This window comes from Salvelinus namaycush, chromosome 16 (assembly GCF_016432855.1).
Source record: "Salvelinus namaycush isolate Seneca chromosome 16, SaNama_1.0, whole genome shotgun sequence".
Taxonomy (NCBI): domain Eukaryota; kingdom Metazoa; phylum Chordata; class Actinopteri; order Salmoniformes; family Salmonidae; genus Salvelinus; species Salvelinus namaycush.
The window spans coordinates 21,507,079-21,522,805 of NC_052322.1; the positions used below are offsets into that span (position 1 = coordinate 21,507,079).

The 15,727-nt window shown below is 39.6% G+C and overlaps 1 protein-coding gene across 1 annotated transcript in view; it reads left to right on the top strand.

Moving 5' to 3' along the window:
* Positions 1-10,567, top strand: part of LOC120060698 (microphthalmia-associated transcription factor-like) — a 39,464-nt gene extending 28,897 nt beyond the window's left edge. The window contains exons 3-10 of the mRNA XM_039010098.1: positions 5,910-6,113; positions 7,841-7,936; positions 8,153-8,267; positions 8,482-8,571; positions 8,785-8,841; positions 9,059-9,134; positions 9,379-9,526; positions 10,045-10,567. Coding sequence (XP_038866026.1) covers positions 5,910-6,113; positions 7,841-7,936; positions 8,153-8,267; positions 8,482-8,571; positions 8,785-8,841; positions 9,059-9,134; positions 9,379-9,526; positions 10,045-10,425 — 1,167 coding nt within the window. The 3' untranslated portion in view covers positions 10,426-10,567. The remainder of the gene's footprint in view (positions 1-5,909; positions 6,114-7,840; positions 7,937-8,152; positions 8,268-8,481; positions 8,572-8,784; positions 8,842-9,058; positions 9,135-9,378; positions 9,527-10,044) is intronic.
* The last annotated feature ends 5,160 nt before the right edge of the window (positions 10,568-15,727 follow it).

Below are 15,727 nucleotides of genomic sequence, written 5' to 3' on the forward strand. Positions count from 1 at the left end.
GATGATGTAAAGAGACTCTAAATGACCTTGTTATCAGATTGTTCGGCATGTTGTTATGATCCAAGAAGATGTGTGAGTGGCACTTTCTAAGAGAATCTCAATGCTAATGAACTGCACAAATTCATTAAAACATTAAAACACACAAGTGCACAAACACATATACACACTTGGCAAGTAGTCTAGCGGTTAGAGCGTTGGCCCAATAACTGAACGGTCGCTAGTTCGAATCTCCGAGAAGGTGAACAATTGGTCGATGTGCCCTTGAGCAAGGCACTTTACCCTAATTGTTCCAGGGTTGCCGTTGATATTGTCAGACCCTGGCCGTGACCCCAGTCTCCGAGGGCGTCTCAGGGAGAGTTGGGATATGCAAAAAACACATTTCCAATTCACATGTGTGTATTAATACACACTTGTACATACAGTACCAGTCAAAAGTTTGGACACGCCTACTCATTCAAGGGTTTTTCTTTATTTTTACTATTTTCTACATTGTAGAATAATAGTGAAGACATCAAAACTATGAAATAACACATGGAATCATGTAGTAACCAAAAAAGTGTTAAACAAATCAAAATATATTTTAGATTTTAGGTTCTTCAAAGTAGCCACCCTTTGCCTTGACGACAGCTTTGCACACTCTTGGCATTATTTCAACCAGCTTCACCTGGAATGTGTTTCCAACAGTCTTGAAGGTTCCCACATATGTTGAGCACTTGTTGGCTGCTTTTCCTTCACTCCGCGGTCCAACTCATCCCAAACCATTTCAATTGGGATGAGGTCGTGTGATTGTGGAGACCAAGTCATCTGATGCAGCACTCCATCACTCTCCTTCTTGATCAAATAGCCCTTACACAGCCTGGAGGTGTGTTGGGTCATTGTCCTGTTGAAAAACAAATGATAGTCCCACTAAGCGCAAACCAGATGGGATGGCATATCACTGCAGAATGCTGTGGAAGCCATGCTGGTTAAGTGTGCCTTGAATTCTAGATAAATCACTGACAGTGTCACCAGCAAAGCACCCCCACACCATCACACCACCTTTTCCATGCTTCACGATGTGAACCACACATGCAGAGATCATCTGTTCACCTACTCTGCGTATCACAAAGACACGGCGGTTGGAACCAAGATTCTTATTGGTGTCGTTTAGTAATGGTTTCTTTGAAGAAATTCGACCATGAAGGCCTGATTGATGCAGTCTCCTCTGAACAGTTGATGTTGAGATGTGTCTGTTACTTGAACTCTGTGAAGCATTTATGTGGGCTGCAATCTGAGGTGCAGTTAACTCTAATGAGCTTATCCTCTGCAGCAGAGGTAACTTTGGGTCATCCTTTCCTGTGGCGGTCCTCATGAGGGCCAGTTTCATCATAGCGCTTGATGGTTTTTGGCGACTGCTCTTAAAGAAACTTTCAAAGTGATTGACTGACCTTCATGTCTTAAAGTAATGATGGACTGTTGTTTCTCTTTGCTTATTTGAGCTGTTCTTGCCATAATATGTACTTGGTGTTTTACCAAATAAGGCTATCTTTTGTATACCACCCCTACCTTGTCACAACACAACTGATTGGCTCAAATGCATTAAGAATGAAAGACATTCCACAGATTAACTTTTAACAAGGCACACCTGTTAATTGTTTTTGAATTTGGCACACAGAAACTAACGGCCTTGAGTAACTTGGTCAAAAAGAATGGCACCAATTGGCCTATATGTGGCGCTGTTAAAAGCAACCTCACTTAAACCCTCATATCCTTCACCATGTTTAACCTAGTCTTTAAACGTTGTATGTACAGGTCATCAAAGACATTACCATGATGAACCATGTTAAGTTTGGCATTGATTTCTTAAAATATAAGGAAAGTTTTAACAATTCACTTTTTTGACTATATAATGATAATGCTTAAAATAACCATTAAAAATGGTTATACACTAATAGGCTACATTTTTCTGAAAATACTTGCATGTTCATTTATATTTTTGTTCAGTATAAATGTATTACATTTCACCCGGTTTTGTTATGGTTTCGTGTTTGACCCTAACCAAGGATGTGTGTTCTTCTAAATATCTTGAAAAATAAACCTAAAGCATGTTTTGAAAGATAACATACACTGAACAAAAATATTAACACAACGTGCAACAATTTAAAAAAGATTTTACTGAGTTACAGTTCATGTAAGGAAATCAGTCAATTGAAATAAATTAATTTGTCCCGAATCTATAGATGTAAAATGACTGGGAATACAAATATGCATCTGTTGGTCAGAGATACCTTTAAAAAAAGTTAGGGCATGGATCAGAAAACCAGTCAGTCTCTGGTGTGACCACCTTTTGCCTCTTGTAGCGCGACACATCTCCTTCGCATAGAGTTGATCAGGCTGTTGAATGTGTCCTGTGGAATGTTGTCCCACTCTTCTTCAATGGCTGTGCAAAGTTGATGCTTATTAACCATCAACAACCACTGGTTGATGCTTATTTATAAAACCCTCTTAGGCCTCACTCCCCCCTATCTGAGATATCCACTGCAGCCCTCATTCTCCACATACAACACCCGTTCTGCAAGTCACATTCTGTTAAAGGTCCCCTAAGCACACACATCCCTGGGTCGCTCCTCTTTTCAGTTCGCTACAGCTAGCGACTGGAACGAGCTGCAACAAACACTCAAACTGAACAGTTTTATCTCAAAGACTCAATCATGGACACTTACTGACAGTTGTGGCTGCTTTGTGATGTATTGTTGTCTCTACCTTGCCATTTGTGCTGTTGTCTGTGCCCAATAATGTTTGTACCATGTTTTTGTGCTGCTACCATGTTGTGTTGCTACCATGCTGTGTTGTCATGTTTTGCTGTTATGTTGTTGTATTAGGTCTCTCTTTATGTTGTGTTGTGTCTCTCTTGTTGTGATATGTGTTTTGTTCTATATTTATATTGTATTTATTTGTATATATTTTTAATCCCAGGCCCCCGTCCATGCAGGAGGCCTTTTGGTAGGCCGTCATTGTAAATAAGAATTTGTTCTTAACTGACTTGCCTAGTTAAATAAAGGTTAAATAAAAACAATTTAAAAAGTTGCTGGATATTGGCGGGAACTGGAACATGCTGTCGTACACGTCAATCCAGAGCATCCCAAACAGGCTTAATGGGTGACGTCTGTTGAATATGCAGGCCAAGGTAGAACTGGGACATTTTCAGCTTCTAGGAATTGTGTACAGATCCTTGCGACATGGGGCAGTGCATTATCATGCTGAAACATGAGGTGATGGCAGTGGATGAATGGCGTGACAATGGGCCTCAGGATCTAGTCTCTGATTCTCTGTGCATTCAAATTTCCATGATAAAACGCTGTTGTGTTCGTTGTCGGTAGCTTATGCCTGCCCATACCATAACCCCACCGCCACCATGGGGCACTCTGTTCACAACATTGAAATCTGCAAACCGCTCGCCCACACGACACCATACATGCTGTCTGCCTTCTGTGCGGTATAGTTGAAACCAGAATTCATCCATGAAGAGCACACTTCTCCAGTGTGCAAGTTGGCATTGAAGGTGAGCATTTGCCCACTGAAGTCGGTTACAATGCTGACCTGCAGTCAGGTCAAGACCCTGGTGAGGATGACAAGCACACAGATGAGCTTCCCTGAGACAGTTTCTGACAGTTTGTGCAAACCCACAGTTTCATCAGCTGTCCAGATGTCTGGTCTCAGACGATCCCGCAGGTGAAGAAGCCAGATGTGGAAGTCCTGGGCTGGCGTTGTTACACGTGTCTGCAGTTGTGAGGCCGGTTGGATGTACTGCCAAATTAGCAAAAATAACGTTGGAGGTGGCTTATGGTCGAGACATTAACATAGAATTCTCTGGCAACAGCTTTGATGGACATTCCTGCAGTCAGCATGCCAATTGCACGCTCCCTCAAAACTTGAGACATTTGTGTCATTGTGTTGTGTAACAAAACTGCACATTTTAGAGTGGCCTTTTATTGTCCCCAGCACAAGGTGCACCTGTGTAATGATCATGCTGTTTAATCATCTTCTTGATATGCCACATCTGTCAGGTGGTTGGATTATCCTGGCAAAGGAGAAATGCTCACTAACAAGGATGTAAAAAATGTTTTGCACAAAATCTAAGAGAAATAAGCTTTTTCTGTATATGGAAAATGTCTGGGATCTTTTATTTCATCTCATGAAACATGGCACCAACACTTTACATGTTGCGTTTATGTTTTAGTTCAGTATAATTACAGACTTGCACATTTGGTGGTAAGACAGACAGACTGTCTTTGTCTAGACTAGAGGCCAGACTTGCTACAGTCAATTAATGTGGATAAACACATGTTTAGCAACACAACTGATTGTTAACTCTGAATTAGATTTGTCTTAAGAAGATAGCTTTGTTTTCATTGCTGGTTTATTATTGTTTATTTATCGGTTGGTCATCTTTGCCATTGTTGGAACCCTTGAATGTATTGAGTGAACTGTCGAAGGATATCCGTTGGTAGCAACTTGATGTTAGAGAAATTGTTACAGATCGCTGTAGGCTCCTGTTAAGAAACTGTGACATCTTGTCATGTTAGTACAGTTAGTAGCACGCCAGGCTCCTGTGAGTAACGGATGAATGAAGTAAACCTTTCTTTTAGCTTTATTTTAATAAAAATATTTGTATTTTATTCTGTTTAAATTAATTTAGACAAAAAATTTATATATTATGTAGCCTGTAGTTTCCATGAAATGTTTTATCTCAGTGATCGATCATTTGATCATCCAAAGAGATTACAGAGGAACTGGCTAGTAGCCATGCATGGTGTTTAAAAAAAGAGATGAGTTATCTGGCCCAGGGCAAGTGTCAGTAGACAGGGTGGCCTGGCTGTGGAAAGATCCTCTTTGTAAGACTCCCATTCTGACGTCAAACAAGCAACATAAAGGCATGCATTAATATTTTACATAAAATAACACAAACTTAAAAAGGTTCATTGTATCTTACTCAGATGTGTTAACATGTGTAGCTAATGACATTTTCTCCACCTTTTAAAAGCTGAGCTGAAAGTGTTCCTCCCCATACTATCAGTATTGAAAGTGGAGCATCACAGGCACAGTCTCTCTGGTCCTGCTGCGTAGTCAAAGGGAATATAAATATAGAAGTTTTAATCATCTAATTTGGAGTTGGAATATCAATTGTGCAATATGTTGGAGATGCTTGAATACCATAATTATCAGGTAGGTGCAATAATATGTTTATTGAAATCTATTTTCTTTTGGGACAGGTTGTATTATAAGCACGTGAGAAGTCCCTTCTGTCCATTTTTGTGGCTTTAAGTTCTAGGGTATAAAAGGATAGAGTAGTGTGAAATGTTATCCATGTATTTATAACAAGGGATCTTTTATTAAGCAATAGAGGATGCAATGACGCAGATCCAAATTGTACAGCAAAAATATGAATAAAAGCACAAATCTGATCACTATTTTGTTGATCAATAAAGGGATCTTCATAGTGATGCTTTATAACATTTAAACCCATAGTTGACTTCCCCTGGTCAAGTCAACTACAGTATCACTAGTTGAGCTGACATTTTATTCAGTAACCCAGGTCCGCTGCCTTTGTCAAAGGAGAAGATACTGTCACTCGACTCCTTTTATTTGAACTAATTGCTCTGCTTCTTTATTCTTTTACTATGCAATTTCTTTATGATCGTTATTATCTCTGTGGGAAAATGTGTTCCAAGACTGTTTATTATTAATCAGTGAGATATAATACTTGAAGGCTCCTTTATTGAATGCACAGCACAACTGAAACATGACCCACGATCATCAACCCACGATCATCAACCCACGATCATCAACCCATCGTATCAGAGTTTAAGGATTCTAACTCTCACACTTACATCTCTCCCTCTCCTCTCTTTACTCTCTCCCTCTTCCAGGTGCAAACTCACCTGGAGAACCCCACCAAGTACCACATCCAGCAGGCCCAGCAGCAGCAGGTGAAGCGCTACCTGGGCAAGATTGGCTCCCTGCCCTGCCCTAACCAGCCCGCTGACCACGGGGGCATGCCTCCGGGGCCGGGCAACAGTGCCCCCAACAGCCCCATGGCCTTACTCACCCTCAACATCAACTGCGAGAAAGAGGTAAAGCTTCTTTCTCTCACAGACCTGGCTGCAACATGGCCATAGACACCAAGCTACAATGCAGTGTGTGTAAATTCTGTGAGCTTTTCACTCCATGATCTCTGCCAATTTTCCATTAATTCTGCTTCATAGCAATGTGTATTCAACTAATGAATGTAGTAACACCATGGATGTAGTAACACCATGAATATTCATTGAGAAGTAAATGTGATTGTCTGTTGAGTAGCCCTTTACACTCATACCTATATATATTTGGACACTGATACACACCTAAATTTGAATGCTGTGGCTGTACAGTAACATGCTATACATGACCTCAGAGCTCAGGCTCTGCGCTTCACAGCTCTGTATGGGTTTTGACTGACAGCCGGTCTGAACTTGAGCACAGCACATGACAAGAAGTTGCCACCATCCCTCCCGCTAATTTGGCAACTTCTAAAATGATTTTGTTGTCTAAGTGAGGGAAATGCTGTAAATTACAAGGACTGCATATTATGAAAGATAAGACGTTGAGGATTATAATAAATACCGCTGTGATGTCATACCATCAAGCCAAACACCTGTGTGTCCAAATGGGCAATTCACATTTCCATATCATAAAACTATGTAATATACAGTGTCAAAGTTTATGATCACTATGTTTGATGTACAATTACAAGATGACATGGCATGAACAGAATGAGCCTATTGTATTGTGAAGAAGATTTGCCACGGACCACTCATCTGAATGCACTCATGACTCTATTCTATTCACACCAAAATTACCATCTGCATCTCTGAATTGCCTTGTTAAAGCCTAACATTGTAAGATCGTATTTTATAATTTAGCTAGTCATGTTGACAATAGAATACGCTTTTAAATTATGCCCACCTGACCCAGATTGCGATTTATAATGGACTGTTTTTGGATCGCGTAAATAACAACAGTAATTGTGTAAAAGTGGGAATGCAGGGCTGTGTTCCAACAAAACAACTACAAGTGTGCTTGCTCTAGTTCCTCAACGGCACAGCTAGGAGAGCTCTAAAAAGCACCTTATAGTTGAAGACTCTTCTTTGAGTCATTGAAATGCATTGAAATTACTTTTCAAACCGTGCACACTTTGGAGAGGTGTTTGGCCACATGGAAACACCAGTTAGACCTCTCACTCAAACCATTGTCACTTTTTTTGTCTTACATTTACATTTACATTTAAGTCATTTAGCAGATGCTCTTATCCAGAGCGACTTACAAATTGGAAAGTTCATACATATTCATCCTGGTCCCCCCATGGGGAATGAACCCACAACCCTGGCGTTGCAAGCGCCATGCTCTACCAACTGAGCCACACGGGACCATCTTATGTTGCAACTGCCCCAAATTGTCCAAGAATATTCATAAAATGTGACTGAATTCATCTAGAGAATTTTCAGATTTTGTAATCAACAAATGTGGCGAAAAGTACAGTAAATGTAAAATGCACATTAAACCAACAGTGTAAGGTTTGGATTCAGTCTTGTGGTGAACTGTTGTGTCCTTACCTTTTTAGTTTCCTATAATCTCCAAACTGTACCCTTTTAATTGCTATCATGTTTATGCATATGCTTTCCATATTTCTTATGTAAGAAACATTTCAATTTAGCCCTATCCATACAGGCCAATTCCTACAAGTGTAAGGTGTTAACCGCTAATTAAATGACTGTCTCTGTTAGAAAATGTTTAATCTTGAATTTAACTTTTTTTATTCTAGATGGATGATGTCATTGATGACATAATTAGTCTGGAATCTAGTTATAACGATGATATCCTTGGATTAATGGACCCACGGCTTCAGATGGCCAATATGGTATGATTGTCTTCATTTACTGTCTGCGTACCTGCTCATTGAAAACCCAGATAGCCTTTTCACAGTAGATGGGTCTACAAAGACAGCAGTGTTTGCTTACAGATCATGGTGTAAAAACATTTTTAAGGGTTACCTACTCATATTTAAGCACCACCTGTGCCTGGTTTATTTGACATGCTAATGTTAATCATTTCTATGGTTATCTTGTCTAATCAGATCACTGTCAACACTAACCTCTTGGAACTGTATGGTAACCAGGGCATGCCCCCTCCAGGACTGGCCATCAACTCCTGCCCTGCCAACTTGCCCAACATCAAAAGGGAATACTCAGGTGAGCAAAACCCCATGACATGAAAAACATTCAGATTCATACATGGTGTTGCAAATTATTCTCCAGGCCTTTGTGATTGAGAAATATGCTAAAAGGGTCAGAAACATTTCTATGCATGTGCTTTGCATTACTATTGTTTTTGATTATTGTAAACTTGGGTATTTTGTCATTCAAAATAAGGAGAAATGCATTGAACATTTTATGTGCCAAATAGTTTCCCAATCTCCGGCCATTATGCACATGGACAAGTCAGAATCATGTGGCAAGTTTGAGAACTATCAGAGGCCTGAAGGGTATCCTGTAGGTACGTCTGCGTATTCATATTTACCTTAGCTAACTCATTTCAGTTAGGTTACACTGGTGCACTTTGCTAAGCCTATAGTGTGCTCAGCACAGTTTCATTTATTTTCTTCCCGACTAACTAAAATATTTCTGGAATAACTGTTTTGTTGTGTGTCAACATCAATGTTTTGCCATTCGTTTTGATGAATCATTAACGCTAACTGCTTTGTTTCAGAAGCAGAGGTCAGGGCAATGGCAAAGGAAAGACAGAAGAAGGATAACCATAATTTGAGTGAGTTTTGTTCAACTATAATTCTCACCTATCTAGTAATATGACTTGCCTAGTTAAATAAAGGTAAAAAAAAAAATACAATGTGGGTTATTTAGATATAATCTGTAATATCACATTCCATAACATAAGTTTAATGCTGTGACATTAGCTGTTCATTATAAAATGTATCATGATTCATTGTTTCTAATTGTTCTCTTCTTGCCCCTATTTCCTGTAGTTGAGAGAAGACGGAGGTTTAACATCAATGACCGGATCAAAGAATTGGGAACCATGATTCCAAAATCAAGTGATCCGTAAGTTGCCTAAATGTTGACGTCGATTTGAAGTCTTTCTATCAGATATATATCATGGCTCAGACAGTTCATTGACCCTAGGCTAGACAAGATGATAATTATAGATCAGTGCCTCAGTCTATTCCCAGTACATCCATACCCTTGAGAATTTTGTGAGTTAGAACATTGTCAGTTGACTCTAGAATGCAAACAGTTCAGTCTGATAAAATGTTGCTGGCCTGCCGGGCCTCTTTCTGGTCCTCAGGGATATGCGTTGGAACAAAGGCACCATTCTCAAGGCGTCGGTGGACTACATCAGGAAGCTACAGCGGGAGCAACAGGGGGCCAAAGAGCTGGAGAACAGGCAGAAGAAGCTGGAGCACATCAATAGACACCTGATGATGCGGATACAGGTACAGCACTGTAGGCCGTGGCACACTGGGAAAGATGGAAAACTACTAGCTATGCCTTCAAAAGGTCACATATTGTATTAGCCAATCAAAGTAGGATAGCAAGATTTGTGACCTGTTGCCACAAGAAAAGGTCAACCAGTGAAGAACAAACACCATTGTAAGTACAACCCATATTTATGCTTATTTATTTTCCCTTTTGTACTTTAACCATTTGCACATCGTTACAACACTGTATATATACATAATATGACATTTGTAATGTCTTTATTCTTTTGGAACTTCTGTGAGTGTAATGTTTACTGTTCATTTTTATTGTTTATTTCACTTTTGTATATAATCTACTTCACTTGCTTTGGCAATGTTAACATATGTTTCCCATGCCAATAAAGCCTCTTGAATTGAGATGGGCTCTTCTATCCTCTGGATGGTTTTAGTTATGCAGCTGACAGACAGACCATGTTGATAACACTCTCGCTTTCTGTTTGTTTCTATCTTTCTTTCTTTCTTGATGGGTTCAGGAGTTGGAGATGCAGGCTCGTGCCCATGGTCTGACCACAGACTCGTCTGCCCTCTGCTCAGCGGAGCTCTCAGCCCGAGGCATCAAGCAGGAGCCAGCCCTGGGAGATTTCCACCAGGATCTGTACCCTGTCGACCCCCAGCACCAACACCACCCAGCCTGCACTCCAGACCAGGTTCAGTCCACCACCTTGGAGCTCAATGATGAAGCCTCTCCCTACACTGAGGGCCACGGGGGAATCTCAGGCGAGCTCCGGATGGACGACACCTTGTCCCCGGTGGGAGGGGGAGACCCCCTGCTCTCCTCTGTCTCGCCCGGGGCCTCTAAGGACAGCAGCTGCTCAGGCAGCATAAGCATGGAAGAGAACGACCATGGCTGTTAGCACTCACTGCTGCCCACACACCTGCATCTTTATCTCCATCCCTCCACCCTGTCCTACTTCAGCCAGCTGCTGGTTGGTTTGTTTGCTGGTTGATTGTTTTCAGGTGTTGACACATATTTAATTTTTCAGCCCTATATTTTGTTTTGTTTATTTTATGGTATCATTGGGTTCTGAAAGCGTTCAAACTGAATTTATTTAAGTTTCTCTTATGTATTGATTTTAAATAAAAAATGTATAGTTCATTTTAATCGATCATGATCTGATTTTTATAATACTTTGATGACAATGAGTCAGGGAGCAATATCTGACACGTACCTGTGTATAGTTATCATGGTACTGTATAGGACAGGCTTATAATAGTTATAAAACCCTGATTGATGAGCTTATTGCTTTTAAATTTGAAACAATGTAATTCCCTCGGAATGAAAGCTAAAAATTGTGGTTAAATATATTTTTGGTGAGATACACACTACTTGCTTTTTAGCAAGTCCGTTCAGAGCAATTTGACAGAAGCGATAATAGATTATTTTAATTACTTTTGTGCTTTACCATCATCTTAGATTGAACTTGAATGTGACAATGCCTTAGTCAGAGGATTTGTAAACATTTCACATATAGTACAGAATGTAGTCAGTCTACCAATGTTGTCAGAAATGCAACAGTGAGTTCAATACGAGCATATTTTGCTTTATGAAGATATTTCTGATAATATGATGGAAATGTATTGCAAGAAATACTCACTAAGGTCTGGATTCAATACGTATCGTGGACGTATCACGGATGTTAAAATGTAAAGGTAATTTCCAATTGAGCCTACATATGCAGCGTTTAACATGAATATAGTCTCTGCGAACGCGGGAACATTACTTTTAAATTTCAATCAAGCTATAACACGGATTTTCCGCGAAATGAATTGACTTGCTATAACAATCAAGCAATAACACGGACCTTCTGCGATACAGATTGAATTGAGCCCTAAGAAGTGTATCTCCTAGGAAGAAAAATATATTTTGTTTTTAAATTGTCTATTTCCTAAATTATTATTGTTTTGTTGTACCGTTGTTAGGATTTGCCTGTCCAATATCCATTTTGAGATATTCAAGATATTTTTTAAAGTTATGTGAATGTTTATATTGCCAAGGAATGTAAGGACACTGCTGTGGGATAAAAAAAAATGTATGACACACTCAAAACACTGGAATGACATCCATAAATTGAAAAATGGTTTGGTTGGTAACCATTTTTTAAATATATACAGTGGGGCAAAAAAGTATTTAGTCAGCCACCAATTGTGCAAGTTCTCCCACTTAAAAAGATGAGAGAGGCCTGTAATTTCCATCATAGGTACACTTCAACTATGACAGACAAAATGAGAAAAAAAATCCAGAAAATCACATTGTAGGATTTTTAATGAATTTATTTGCAAATTATGGTGGAAAATAAGTATTTGGTCAATAACAAAAGTTTCTCAATACTTTGTTATATACCCTTTGTTGGCAATGACAGAGGTCAAACGTTTTCTATAAGTCTTCACAAGGTTTTCACACACTGTTGCTGGTATTTTGGCCCATTCCTCCATGCAGATCTCCTCTAGAGCAGTGATGTTTTGGGGCTGTTGCTGGGCAACACGGACTTTCAACTCCCTCCAAAGATTTTCTTTGGGGTTGAGATCTGGAGACTGGCTAGGCCACTCCAGGACCTTGAAATGCTTCTTACGAAGCCACTCCTTCGTTGCCCGGGCGGCGTGTTTGGGATCATTGTCATGCTGAAAGACCCAGCCACGTTTCATCTTCAATGCCCTTGCTGATGGAAGGAGGTTTTCACTCAAAATCTCACGATACATGGCCCCATTCATTCTTTCCTTTACACGGATCAGTCGTCCTGGTCCCTTTGCAGAAAAACAGCCCCAAAGCATGATGTTTCCACCCCCATGCTTCACAGTAGGTATGGTGTTCTTTGGATGCAACTCAGCATTCTTTGTCCTCCAAACACGACGAGTTGAGTTTTTACCAAAAAGTTATATTTTGGTTTCATCTGACCATATGACATTCTCCCAATCTTCTTCTGGATCATCCAAATGCTCTCTAGCAAACTTCAGACGGGCCTGGACATGTACTGGCTTAAGCAGGGGGACACGTCTGGCACTGCAGGATTTGAGTCCCTGGCGGCGTAGTGTGTTACTGATGGTAGGCTTTGTTACTTTGGTCCCAGCTCTCTGCAGGTCATTCACTAAGTCCCCCCGTGTGGTTCTGGGATTTTTGCTCACCGTTCTTGTGATCATTTTGACCCCACGGGGTGAGATCTTGCGTGGAGCCCCAGATCGAGGGAGATTATCAGTGGTCTTGTATGTCTTCCATTTCCTAATAATTGCTCCCACAGTTGATTTCTTCAAACCAAGCTGCTTACCTATTGCAGATTCAGTCTTCCCAGCCTGGTGCAGGTCTACAATTTTGTTTCTGGTGTCCTTTGACAGCTCTTTGGTCTTGGCCATAGTGGAGTTTGGAGTGTGACTGTTTGAGGTTGTGGACAGGTGTCTTTTATACTGATAACAAGTTCAAACAGGTGCCATTAATACAGGTAACGAGTGGAGGACAGAGGAGCCTCTTAAAGAAGAAGTTACAGGTCTGTGAGAGCCAGAAATCTTGCTTGTTTGTAGGTGACCAAATACTTATTTTCCACCATAATTTGCAAATAAATTCATTAAAAATCCTCCAATGTGATTTTCTGGATTTTTTTTCTCATTTTGTCTGTCATAGTTGAAGTGTACCTATGATGAAAATTACAGGCCTCTCTCATCTTTTTAAGTGGGAGAACTTGCACAATTGGTGGCTGACTAAATACTTTTTTGCCCCACTGTACTAACAATATTATATTTAGGGTTTTTAAATGCATACAATTTATTGTATGATTGATTGTAGTTATAACTATAAACTGTACTGTTAATGTATATTTCTACTATTTAACAACTTAGCAAAATACTAAAATATGCCTTTGATAATAACTATCTACTGTACATTACACCACTGTATTGAGAGCATGGTTACAGTGCATCCTCAAGTCTGTGGAACTATGCAATGATCACAGTTGTAGCTCAGTATTGTGCCTGTTTTGCCCAGAAGACATTCGACACATTAGGCTGGTCATCTATTATGTTGTAACGATTAATAAGAAGCGGCCAGCAGAATGATTAACATTGAAGTGAAGTGCCTTACAGTTGTTGTTTTATTTTCCACAGACCTATGAGGACTACTATACACTGGTATGTTGTTGTTTTATTTTCCACAGACCTATGAGGACTACTATACACTGGTATGTTGTTGTTTTATTTTCCACAGACCTATGAGGACTACTATACACTGGTATGTTGTTGTTGTTTTATTTTCCACAGACCTATGAGGACTACTATACACTGGTATGTTGTTGTTTTATTTTCCACAGACCTATGAGGACTACTATACACTGGTATGTTGTTGTTGTTTTATTTTCCACAGACCTATGAGGACTACTATACACTGGTATGTTGTTGTTGTTTTATTTTCCACAGACCTATGAGGACTACTATACACTGGTATGTTGTTGTTGTTTTATTTTCCACAGACCTATGAGGACTACTATACACTGGTATATTGTTGTTGTTTTATTTTCCACAGACCTATGAGGACTACTATACACTGGTATGTTGTTGTTGTTTTATTTTCCACAGACCTATGAGGACTACTATACACTGGTATGTTGTTGTTGTTTTATTTTCCACAGACCTATGAGGACTACTATACACTGGTATGTTGTTGTTGTTTCTGGTGTTTGGTGCTTCATGTATGAAGTGTTGAGCTGCAAGGTCCCTAAGGGAAGCAGTAGGAAAGGGCATTTTGTCAGACAGTAGAAGACCATGTTATGGGCCCCCCATGACCACATGGTCTCTAACACTGGACTGTAATAATGTCTCTCCAGGCCATCCGTTTTGTTTGGGATGTTTTTGATGCTAGATTTATTTATATTTTTTTTATGTCAGAATTCCACTCAGAGGGCAATAATCAAAATGTAGTTTTACTGAATTATCAGCTTATTTTTTAAGAGCAATAATTTTTCTGAATGTAATGTACCTCAGTGTTGACTGCCAAAATGTGTTTCCAAATTCAAAGTCTAAAATATGTAAAGAAAGAATTAACATGTGTTTTTTGACAGCTTAGCTGATGTAGCTTTATGTACGGATGTTTCTTCCTTATTTATAGAACGATAACTTAAGAAGAATGGCAATCAGGCAGAAGGTTAAGCTAAGCACAAAGTAGCCCATGCACTTAAAGGGGCATTCTCTGCAGTAACAATCCACTGCAGAATGGCCCTCATGGTCAAACTGAACCCAGGTCTGTCTGCTGATATCTAGACACAGGCCTGTCATTCACTCACTGCCCTTTGACTGAACCCAGGTCAGCATGTCACTGAATACATAGAACTGAATGGTGACAATTGATCTGAAGCTTATTATTTGTAAATACACATCTTCATTTTGATCGGGCCCACTACCATGGCACAGTTTGGGTATACCACTAACATTTCAAAGAGCCACGTTTGTTCACACATTGAACAAACTGTCAGCTCTACTCATTCTATTTATATAGTTCAGATAGACGCCTCTGCTGAGATTGCCACTGTAATCTGATAATGACTCTGTTGCCAGGGGAGATGGAGGTAGTGATGGTCATAAACTGGTTAGGGATGGATCAGTGATGTCAAGCTCATTCATTGGAACTGAGTGTGAAAACTAGTGACAAATATGAAAGTCAATAAAATATTGTTACCGGTCTTTCTATGTTTTCTTTCTATTTAAGTATTTCCCTGATTGTCTCTAAACACGAATGATGGGGAAATTATACTGTATACAATGAGGTTAATGAGAATACAGTATATAATGTTCAAAGACACACCAATATAATTAATATATACAGTGCTTTCAGAAAATATTCACACCCCTTGACTTTTTCCACATTTTATTGTGTTACAATGTGGGATTAAAATTGATTGAATTGTAATTTTTGGTCAATGATATACACAAAATACTCTGTCAAAGTGGATGTTTTTTTTTTACATTTGTAAAAAACATTCATGGGAATAAAACACTAATATACACTGAGTGTAAAAAACATTATGGACACCTTCCTAATATTGTGTTGCCCCCCCGTTTGCCTTCAGAACAGCCTCAATTTGTTGGGAAATGGACTCTAAGGTGTCAAAAGTGCTCCACAGGGATGATGGCCCATGTTGACGTCAATGCTTCCCACAGTTGTGTTAAGTTGGTTGGATG